The sequence below is a fragment of the Tympanuchus pallidicinctus genome, unplaced genomic scaffold (genome assembly GCF_026119805.1).
Source record: "Tympanuchus pallidicinctus isolate F22 unplaced genomic scaffold, pur_lepc_1.0 scaffold43, whole genome shotgun sequence".
Classification (NCBI taxonomy): Eukaryota; Metazoa; Chordata; class Aves; order Galliformes; family Phasianidae; genus Tympanuchus; species Tympanuchus pallidicinctus.
This window is the reverse complement of record NW_026294762.1, coordinates 1116387-1127477: the sequence shown is the minus strand read 5'-3', so window position 1 is coordinate 1127477 and position 11091 is coordinate 1116387. Positions and strand designations below refer to the sequence as shown.

Genomic DNA, 11091 nt, shown 5'->3' with positions numbered 1-11091 from the left:
GGGTTCATGCCAGCTGACCAGAAAGACACCGAACCTCTATTCATCAGGGGAAGAGAAGGGTTAGGATGAGCCTGGAAATTATCAACTACTTGGTGTACCATCAAGTCCCGGGACAATTCTAGAAGCCATCACCCAAAAAGTCTTTCTCAAAAGGTGAAATTTCCTAATGATTTTTGAAGTAGAAGTCACTCTAAGAGGAAATCAGATACAGTTGCACATACAGCACACAGTCCAATTGCGCAGAAATTTCTTTGCAAACTGTGCAAAACAAAATGATAACAAACTCGTGAATGCCTCAGAACAAAAACTGTGCTGCCATGCTCCTGCGAAAGGTGCAGAACAAACATGTTGTGCGTGAGCACAATGGAGAAGTCTGGAGTTTGTTGTCTTGCTTAAGGCGGTCTCGGTTCGATCCCCAGCCCCCCGCACAACCACCATGCAATGGGAGAAGCATGACTGGTATGGCATGCACACGGTACATGGCACCAGGCACACTCCACGCCATCTGGAAACTGCTCCTGAGCCAATTGGAAGGGCCCATCCAATGGCATAAAATGCATTGCCGACTCCACAGTAGGACCATCACCCCAGTCTTTGGGAGAGCAGAACCTCCTCAGTGGGCCTGCTTGGAGGTATCCCATGGACGGGAGCTTTGGCAAGTAGGCCTGAGAGAGCTGCTTGACACTTAAACACCGCTTCCTCCAAGCTCAAGATGGATGCACCCCTGAGAGCAAGAAAGCAGGGAAAAGTGGCAGGAGAACTGCTGGATAAGCAAGGGGCTCATGGATGAACTCAAAGGGAAGAAGAGCGTACACAGCACGTGGAAGAAGGGCATTTCTACCTGGAAAGAATGTATGAGCGTTGTCAGGGCCTGCAAGGATGCAATGAGGAAGGCTAAGGCACCCTTGGGATTAAATCCAGGAAAGGCGGTCGAGGAGAACAGCAAGGGCTTTTGTGAGAATGTTGGTAGTAAAACTAGGACTGGAACACATGCGGGTCTGCCACTGAATGCCTTGGTAACAGGGGACAAAGAGAAGGCAGAGGTACTGAATGCCTTCTTTGCTTCTGTCTTTCCTACCAAGATTGCCCCTCTGAAATCTCTGAAATATTTTTTCCAATTCTCTCACGGTGGGAGTTCTTCAATGAGCTCGTACTACCTGTTGAAATGTTCAGTTAAAAATATTTTAATGTATTAAAAGTATTTTATTGTAATAATGTAATTAAAAGTATTTTGATATAATTAATAATTTTGATAAAAATCATGTTAATGTAACTTAACATGAAATTTATAATATTCCACCAGTTTTACGCTTTGTTTCTCTCCTTTTTTTCCCCCCAACGCTTTAAAAAATACTACAAATGGAAACGGTTTGCTGCTAATGAATGAACGATACAGAACAGTGGCAACCCCAAGCCATGAAACACCCCCAGAATTGGGCTGTCCTGCCAGCAGAGCCTTGATCCATCCTGACTTGAGACCTCGTGCCTCAGTGGGGCTGGGCCAGAAGCCAGCTGGGCCTGAAGGCTGCTGTGCCTCATGTGTGGGGCCTGGGAACATGGCGGCGTGGATCCTCCTGGAGGAGATGTGAAGGCACACGCGAGATGGGGAGGCGACCTAAGACAGCCAGCACGGCTTCAGCAAGGGCGGCTGTGCCTGAGCCATCTGGAGGCCTCTGGTGATGGAGTGATGGCTGTGATGGACAAAGGAAGGGCGACTGATGTCTTCTGCCTGGACTTGTGCAAGGCCTCTGACGTGGTCCCACAGCACCTCCTAATGTCTGAAGTGGAGAGATGTGCATTTGAGTGTTGGACAGACAGGTGGATGCAGGTTGTTTGGATGTTGTGCCCGAGGATTGCTGCCAGCGGCTCTGTGTCCAGGTGGAGGCCGGGCACCCAGGGGTCCGTCTGGGGACTGATGCTCGTGAACATTTTTATCAAGGACACAGACAGTGGGATTGAGTGCACCCCCAGCTGACGGCACCGAGCTGACGGTGCGCTTGGCACAGCAGAAGGCAGAGACGCTATCCAGAGGGACCTGGACCCAGGCTGGAATACAGGGCACGTGAGCATCCCGTGAGGTTTAACAAGGCCCAGTGCAAGGTGTTGCGATTGGGTTGAGGCAGTCGCAGATACGGGTGGAGACTGGGAGGAGAAGACAGCGAGAGAAGCCCTGTGGAGAAGGACCTGGGGGTCGTAATGGCCAAAAAGCCGGAGATGAGCCAGCAGCGCATGCCTGCAGCCCGGAAGGCCTGAGGAAGGTGTCCAGCAGGGCAGGGCGGTGATTGTCCGTCTCTGCTGTGCCCTTGCGAGGCCCCATCTGGAGTACTGCGCCCAAGCCTGGGGTGCCAAGCACAGGAGGGGTGTGGAGTGGTGGGAGGGGGGGTCCGGAGGAGGGCCGCAAAGAGGAGACAAGGCCTGGAGCACCGCACCTCAGAAGGCAGGTTGAGGGAGTGGGGTTCACTTTGCTTTAAGAACAGAAGGCTCTGAGGAGACCTCGTTGCAGCCTTCTCGTACTTTTAAGGGTCCTGCCAAGCTGGAGGAGGACTGACTTTTTCATGCGTTCTGATAGTGACAGGACAAGGGGGAATGGCATGAAACTAGAAGAGGATAGAGAGAGATGAGGTGTTAGAAAGAAACTGTTTCCTCAGGGAGTGGCGGGGCACTGGAACAGCGAGGTTCCGCCCTGAGGGGTTCAGGACACCCTGTCGCTGGAGTCCTGTGAGGCCAGGTTGGATGGGATCCTGGGCATTCTGATCTGGTGGTGCATGAACCTGCTCACGGCAAGGGGGTTAGAGCCGGCCCCTCCAACCTGAGCCATTCTGCTGGGGAGAAGGCAACCCTGTGGTCGAGGTCTGAACTCTGCCCACCCCAGGAAAAGACGAGAAGAATGAAGCTGATGGGGGTGGGGGTGGGATTTATTGTCTTGGCTGATGTTGACCAAGTTGAGCAGGTGTCATTAGCACCCGGCTGCTCCTGTGCAGACTGAGGTCTGGCTGTGGGGATGTGGTTCTGCAGATGGATCTGGGAGCAGCCTTGTGCCCAGGCTGGCCGCTGCTGTTGGGTTTGGCTGCTGCGGCGTGCTGGGGTCTGTGTGGGAAGTCTGCAGCCTGACATCCCGTTGCGGAAGGGCTTCATGTGTGGGCCCTCCCTTGCTGCCTGGAGGGTCTTCTGTGTCCCAGCAGCGGGGAACCCCTCGAGGGCCTCGATGTCACTGGGGCGGCTGAGCAGAGCGTGCTGCTCTGTGCAGCTCGGCGTGGCATTTGTCTGCTGCCACGGCTTCTTCTGGGCCGGCTCTGGGAACGTGAGGCCCGATCTTGAAGCGGGGAGCGGCTTCGTGCCCGGCCCGTCCCCTGCTGCCTAGGGCTCCTTCTGGGTGCAGCCACCGGGGAGTTGCTGGAGGGCCGTGGTGCCCTCCGTGGGGTGGACCTGCAGGAGCTGCTGCTGGTGCGCAGGGCTGTTGCACGGCCGCTCCCACGGCGTCCTCGGCGCCGCAGAGATGCCTCCTGATCCTCAGGGAGGCGTGGGCCGATTGCTCTCTGCCGTGTCCCAGGCTCACTGGGCAGGCGTCTGTTCTCAGGCAGCTGGGACCGGTGTGAGGGGCCTGATGCTGCCTGGCTGCTGGAGCCGGAGCTGATGTTCTCCGGACCCTGGGAGCCATGGGGAGGCTCCGGAGCCCCTTGGCTGGAAGTACTGGGGCCGGCGCGCTCCGTGTTGGTGCTGGGTCCGGCGCGCTCTGTGTTGCTGCTGGAGGCTGTAAAGGAAAGCAGGAAGGTGATCATTGGGATGAAGCTGCAGCCTTGAGTCGCAACGGGCTACCCTCCTTCCTGAGGCAGAGAGAGCCTGGCAGGGCCGCCCTGAGCAGCACCCACTGCCAGGTGTTGCCCGGCCCCTGCCTAGGGAGCCACAGCTGTTTGCATCTTACCGGTGCCTATGCCAGCACAGCTGTCACACTCCCAGCTGTTAACTCTGTTGCTCAGGTAGGAGCATTGTCGGTGGGTCCCTTCTGCAGCACAGGAGCTGCAGAGCAGCAGCTGCCAGGGCCTGGGGAAGCAAACGGGTTGTGGCTGTGAGGACAAAGTGAGCCAAGCCAGGCAGCGGCCGGCACATCTGCGGTGCTCAGCCCTGGTTCCCCATCCGGTGTTGAGGGAGAGATCCCCTGCAGAAGCCCAGAGGGCTGCTGAGGTAACTCACCCATTCACCTCTGCCTGCTCCCTGCCTCCTGGGTAAAGGCACTTGCTGACATCGCAGCGCCTGTGCCTCCGCAGAAGTGATGGGTAGGTGTTGTCGTCCCACCAAGATGGTCTCCTACAAGAGAAGGGAGGGAATGCGATGAGTCCCCGGTTCCCTGCCATGTGTGATCCGGGGTATCCCTGTTCATCCAAGGCAACCCCATTTCCAGCTTCTCTGTGAAACTGAGGCCTGTGCTGGTGAGACAGCAAAGGGCCAGGCCTGCCGGGACAGCCCCCGGGCAGGCCCAGCGCTCGTGCCTTCCCATCTGCAGCGCTGGGGAGAAGGACACCAACCTGACTGGGACTTGGATCCCCAGAGTGGACATTTCTGCACGGAATTGCTCCGTGTCTTGACAAATGGGGCACTGGAAGCACATGGTGCCGGCGTTCGTGGCCTGCCCCTGCCGGAGAAGCAGAAGCAGCGTGAGCGTGAGCGGGGCCTGGTGCTGCTGAGCGCGGGCCGTGGCCGCAGGGTGAGGGGAGGGCTTCTACCTGGACACAGCGGCGGTGGAACCAGGTGTGCTTGCATGCTGGGCACCACAGGGTCTGGTAGGACGTGCTGTCCTCCAGGGGCTCCAGGCAGATGACGCAGTCGGTGCCTTGGGGTGGAGCTGCCTCCGCTGCCTGTCGCGGGCGGTGCTCGCAGCAGAAGGACCTGGGGGACGATGCAAGTGATGGGCGCCGTGAGAAGCACTGCCAGGAGGGCAGAGCAGCAGGCAGGAGCCCCAGGCCCTGTCTCTGGCAGGCTGCTGGGAGCTGTCGCTGTGGGTTCCTCCCTGGCTTGGCTGCTGCTGACAGCCCTTACCTGTGCTGCCCAAAGAACTGGGTGACGCATTCACCGTCCGCGGCGCAGGGCAGGTGGAAGCTGCGTGCACAGCCTCTCTCTGCGCAGCTGATGGCGGCTCCTCTCTCGCCACAAACGAAGCATTGCTGAAAGGAACAAGGCAGCCCCGATCAGCAGCAGGCTCAGGGCCTCCACGGCCGGCCCCACACCTCTGGGCAGGGCACGGGCTGCGGAAGCTGCTGGGCCCCACTCTGCAGAGCCGCCTGGCAGAGAAGGCTCGTCTGCTATGGCAGGACTTTGCCCTGGAGCCCGCTGGAAGGGCTGCCATTGCTTTCTCTGGGTGCAGACTAAGCTGGCGTGAGCCTCTCCTGGCACAAAGCTCACCTTCTGGTCCGCCTGCTTGATTCTGCATCTGATGGTCTCAACGGGGAGGCACAGCGTTTCCTCCCAGGGGTCGCTTTCTTCAAAGAACGTGTTTTTCTTCAAAGAAAAAAGCTGTGGGAAAGAGCAGAGCAGGATCTCGTTAGGACAGACAGGAAGGGAGCATCCCTGGCAGGAAGCTGGCAGGAGCCCTTGAGGGTTGGAACTCACCAAGCAGAACTCATGCACGCAAAGGTCACTCTTGGCAAAGGTGCGCCCGCAGATGTTCGGGTCGACATCCGCCCGGCGACACAGCATGCACACTGGAGAGGAGAGAGCAAAGGCGGGCAGCAGTGAGCACCTTGCGGGGCCAGATGTCCCTGAGGGCGGTCCCCAGGGACCCCCCGTGATCTTTGCTCCTGCCCTTCCTTCCCTCTCAGCCGCTGGCAGACCCCCAGCACCCCTCTGCCCGGCGGCGGGGAGCTGCGCGCAGGGATGCTTTGCTCTCACCTTGCTCCCCGGAGTCGGGGGCCTTCCGCTTCCTACTGGACATGTTGCGCGTCAACGGTGAGCACTTGAAGAGTCCCTGCTCTCTCTGCACCTCACCAGGCCGCACTGACCACGCTCTGAGCCCGGCAGCCTTTGCTCTGCTCCCAGCCCCGCGGGTCACAATGGCCGCTCCCTGCCACCACTGTGACATCACGGTTACCCCCTCGGGGCGGAATGCGTCCCAGGCTCCCAAGCAAGATGGCAGCAGCCCTGGGCAACTGTTCCAGTGCGTCCCCACCCTCAGAATCAGCAATTGCCGGCCAACAGCCAGTCTGTATCTCCCCTCTTTTTTCAGTATTACGCATCACCTCCAGAAGAGCTGGTGCCCTCAGGCACACCTTTCCCCACGGTGGACCGCTTGCCTGGGTAACACACCAGATCTTCTTTGAAGGGACTCCTTTCCCTCTTGGCCCTTACAGAGAGTCTCCTCCACGAGGGGAAGGCTTGTGCCTCATTTCCAAGGGCTTTGCCAATGCCCCCTGCCCGTGAAAGGGATCCCAGATGCCTGCCTTTGCTGCCCGCCTAGTCCAGGCTTGCGGCCCCATTCTCCCAGTGTCAGAGTGCTCCCCTGCATGACAGCTGAAGTCTTTTCACATATCTCTCAGCTCACTCGTGCTCAGGAGTCAAATGATTCTCGTCTCCTTTATGAGTTCTGCCTCTTCCTCCTGCCGTTCTTGTCATGGCCTGGCTTCATTCTCATCCTCTTCTTCTACCCCCGTCTTAGAATGTATTTCCTTTCTTACTAAAGGAGCTGATTTTCACAGCCTCATTTTGCTCTCTTTAATAAGGGCGATGGATACTGGCACAGTAGGTTCTCTGGTTGAACCACGTGGGCTGTCACGAAGTCGGGTGCTGGTGCAGGGCCAGCTGGAGGCCTTTGGTGATGGAGTGACAGGCTGGGAAGGTGGGCCTGGGTGAACTTGATGAGGTTCAACACAGCAAAGTGCAGAGTTTGGCATTGGGCTGGAGGAATCCCAGGCATCCTTACAGACTGGAAGGAGCTCCTTGAGAGCAGGGGACCTGGGACCTTGAGAGAGAGGGACCTGGGAGTCTTGATAGATGAAAAACAAAACATGAGCCAGCAGCGTGCTCTTGTGGCTTGGAAGGTAAATGGTATCCTGTGCTCCATCAGAAGGCTGGCCAGCAGGGACAGGGAGGTGATTGTCCCCCTCTACTCTGCTCTTGTGAGGCCCCCTCTGCAGTACTGTGTCCAGGTCTGGAACCCCCAGTACAAAAAAGACAGGGGAGCTGTTGGAGAGGGTCCAGGGGAGAGCCATGAAGATGATCAGGGGCTGGAACAGCTCCCTGTGAAGACAGAATGAGGGAGCTGGGCTTGTTTAGTCTGGAGGAAAGAAGGCTGTGGGGTGACCTCATTGCAGCCTTTCAGTGCCTAAAGGGAGCCTACAAACAGGAGGGGAATTAACTCTTTGAAAGGATAGATAACTGCAGGACAAGGGGAAATGATTTGATGTTGAGGGAGGGAAAATTGAGGTAGGATGTTAGGGGGAAATTCTTTACAGAGAGAGTGGTGAGGTGCTGGAACAGCTGCCCAGAGAGGATGTGGATGCCCCGTCCATCCCTGGAGGTGTTCAAGGCCAGGCTGGATGGGGCCCTGGTCAATCTGGTCTAGTATTAAATGGGGAGGTTGGTGGCCCTGCATGTGGCAGGAGGGTTGGAGCTTCATGATCCTTGAGGTCCCTTCTAACCCTGGCCATTCTGTGATTCTGTGATTCTGTAATTATAACTCCCTCTGGAGCTTAGATGCCTCCCCAGGCTTTGCCATCACATCCAGCACCCGACTGGAAAGCAGCAAAATGGGTGTAGTTAGGCACAAGGGCTGGAGAGCAGAAACAGCTGGAGAAGGAATAGGTGTGGGCAGATGGATGTGGGATCCCACCCTCCCAGGTGCTCTCCCACCAGCTGAGAAGCCCACAGAGGTTGTTTGGACACGTATTTGCAGCAGCTTAGCTCTGTTTGCATGTGCAGCAATATGCTGGTAAGGCAGTGGGGTACCCACAGCTCACCTGGGTTCTACTGTGCCCAAATCCCAGACGTACGCTGCCAGCACTAAGTGGGAATCAGCATCACTCCCGAGGTGCCTCTACCTGCCTCCTTTTGTGATGTGGGAACAGGATTCAAGCACTGAGAAATGCTGTTTTCAGAGAACGAGGAACAGAGGATCTTGTGCCTGATTGGAGCCTCTTTGTACATACAGTTTAAAGCCTCAAGCTGAGATCTAACAATAACCTGATCCTTTTCATTTGGACGCTTGGTGGCTCCTCTGTCTTTTCTGATTCCATATTCTACTGAGATATGCATTAGTATCTCATATGAGAGTGGAAAGTTTGAGGAAAATAAATTTGGTGAAGTTTTCAGTGATTTCTGTTGCTTTTCTGTTGTCACCTCCCTCTGTCCATGCCCAGTGGCTGGTTGTCACACTGTTAGGTCCAACAGTCCACGAGCTGGTAAGAGTATTTAAAATTTGTCATTTCATATAAAAATCCTCTTAAAAAGGTGTTTGCCAATGGTATTACTGCTGAAAATCCCTCCAGCACCTGAGATTTAAACCTGATCAGTGGATACTGTTGAGTCAACTTCATTGTTTTAAAATGCAGAAGTGGGAGGGGAGGAAGGGTGAAGCTGGGGGCACTGCTCAGTGGCTCTGTCACTCCACTAGACTGCATTCAGAGCTAAAGGCAGGATGTGTGCTGCCATGCAGCTCGCTGGTGGAGGCTCCCATCCCCACGCTGGCCCACCTACCTCGCCTCACAGAACCTCTTCGTAAGCCTGGGACGGTCCTGGGCCCGCCGCTGCCGGAACCAGCTCTGCACTGTTCTGACTGGCAGGCCGCTTTGCTTGGCCACTGAGATCAGGTCCTCCTGCAGAACAGATGGGGAAAGCAGCGCCTCGCCTCCCTGACTTTGTCTCCATGTGGGGGCAGGGGCTGCTTCTGCCCCTCGGGGTCGGTGCTTCCCCAGAGACCGCCTCTCTTTGGGAAAGAACTGCATCTGCTGTGCTTGCACTGCTGACCTCCCGCATCACTTTGGCCGTCCTAAAACTCCATGCAGAAATACGTAAACCCAGGTTTGGAGCTTAGCACCGGCTCTCTCTGTCCAACTTTTCCAGCAGTGGGACTCAGTGCCTGCTCTGAAAGCCTAACTACAATTTTTTCACCTCTGAAGGTGAGTTTCTTCAGACCTCAGCCCAGGAGTCTTTCTGAACACCTTTGCAAAGCACTACCAGCAGGTTCTCTCCTCTGCATAAACTTGTTGACTCTTTGGGAGAACTCTGGCAGAGAAAGACATGATTTCCTCACACACAACACATGGGAGCTCTTTCCCACAACGTAATGTTCACACACGTTTCCAGTAACTCATGGTACGTTGTGCCAATCTGCTCGGGCCAGATGTCAGCAGCTCCTCACATTTCCACCTGGGACTTCCACCAGTTTCTGACACCACCATGGTTTGAAACAACAGCGACCCTGCTCAGTTGGTAGCTGAACTCTTTATTGTGTCAGCTCCCTCTTGGCTCTTGGGTGAATACCACCCAGGCTGAAGGTTTGCTGTTATTCCATTGCTGTTTCTTATAGAACCCCTTCATGCCCATCATTTGGTGGGATGCAGCCTCAGCAAGAAGACAGCTGATGTGGACACTGCCTGCTTCCAAGTAGGGAAGCCTTATGCAGGCAGCAACAGGCAGCTCCAGCCTGATCCCTTCTCACCCTTATTATTTTAAGTCTCCTACAGTTTTCCCAGTGTTTTTCAGAGCAGATTACTGCTGCCCTTTGTTCCTCAGTGTATTTCCTGGTATGTCCAGATCAATCTGCCAAGCTTACGAGTCCTTTCCTTGTTTAGACATGACTTCAGCTTTCTGCTGTTTCTTAGGGACGCCCCTGCCTGCAGGCACTGTCTGTTGCACACGTGCAGATGGGAAAAGCAATGTTGTTTGAAGCGCAGTCATCCAGTAAAGGCTCCCTTGGGCATACGTGTCTGAATCAAGAAACACAGTGGATGCACTTCTCCCATGTTTCCAGTGCGTGCTTTAAAAACACGACCCCAAGCAGTGCCCACTGGAGCCAGCAGCTCGGTGCCAGCTGCCAGCCCTGGGGCCCAGCTGTTCCAGTCTCCAGCTCAGCACTGCACAGCTGCCTAAAGACACCAGGAGAGGTTCTTTTTCTCACAGCTCACCTGCAGCTGGACATTCCATCTTCCCTGCAGCTTGATGACACTGCTTGGCGCACACATGGTGCGGTGCACTCCTTTGTTGCACACAGGGCTGATAAGGATCAATTGCAAAGAGATTCTGCTGTTGCACCCGGAGCTCCATTCGCTCTGCTGGGTTATTTTAGCAGATGTGACACGGAGTTTTGCTGCAGGTTTTTACAGCAGCTTCTCAGTTTTGAGGTCTGTGATGCTCCAAGAGGAACTGCGTCCATGGGTGGTGATAAAGGGAGTTGATGCAATGAATTCAGAAATACTAATGCAGCACTCACAAACTTCCTGACACCAGAGCAGACATAGAGCGAATGTGGAGCCATTGTGGGGAGAAAGCAGCACACAGAGCTTCGCTGAGCCATAGCAATTTGATGGCAAGAAAAAATCTGCTGTGTGATGGGCCACAGTGATTCACGGCTGCCATGCTCAGTTACTCAGTTGAAGTGTCCTAATTCAGCCCCCAAGAGCCCTCCCAAATCCTTGATGCATCCTTTCACAGTGATCAGATCAGCCTTACAATGAGCCTGGGCAAGAGCATTCTGCTCCTCAGATGTGTTGTGATTTTACAGCATCAATCCTTGCCGCCCTTCTGAAACCTCACGACAAAGAAGACTCCAGATGCATTTCCCTTCCCACGTCCCCACAGCTCCAAATCACCCACCAGGCTGTGGACTCCCATTGCTCTGTCAGTGTCACGTCACCTGGACTGCCTCTAGATTTAACACAGGGGTGCCCCAAACTGCTTCAGGGCCAAATGAAGCTTCACCAAGCAGGGCACAAAGGAGGCAGCTGCTGCTCTTTTCTGGCCGGCCTGATACGGCTGAATGCTCTGCAGCATCACCTCCATGCACGCTGAGTGTTCAACAGCCCTGGCAACAGCACCCAGACGTGTCACCAACCAGCCTGGTCACCTCCTGAGAGTCCAAGAAGTAGAAAAGAGCCCAGAGAGCCA

At 55.5% G+C, this 11091-nt stretch overlaps 1 protein-coding gene across 1 annotated transcript; it reads right to left on the bottom strand.

The window, feature by feature from the left end:
- Positions 1-2171: 2171 nt before the first annotated feature.
- On the bottom strand, positions 2172-5926 carry LOC128090084 (PHD finger protein 7-like). The gene is made up of 9 exons (XM_052702099.1): positions 5884-5926; positions 5605-5696; positions 5398-5508; positions 5035-5159; positions 4722-4884; positions 4524-4630; positions 4192-4305; positions 3923-4041; positions 2172-3751 (listed from the first exon to the last, which is right to left on the bottom strand). The coding sequence occupies exons 1-9, from the start codon at positions 5924-5926 to the stop codon at positions 3132-3134; spliced, it is 1494 nt and encodes a 497-aa protein (XP_052558059.1). The 3' UTR covers positions 2172-3131.
- Between the last annotated feature and the right edge of the window lie 5165 nt (positions 5927-11091).

Bases quoted from the DNA above. Each gene is read 5' to 3' on its own strand.
- LOC128090084 (XM_052702099.1), bottom strand. From the start codon at position 5,926: ATGTCCAGTAGGAAGCGGAAGGCCCCCGACTCCGGGGAGCAAG. The intron at 5,697-5,883 runs GTGAGAGCAAAG...TCTCCTCTCCAG, and splicing joins CCCCGACTCCGGGGAGCAAG to TGTGCATGCTGTGTCGCCGG. The intron at 4,631-4,721 runs GTAGAAGCCCTC...CTTCTCCGGCAG, and splicing joins TCCACCGCCGCTGTGTCCAG to GGGCAGGCCACGAACGCCGG.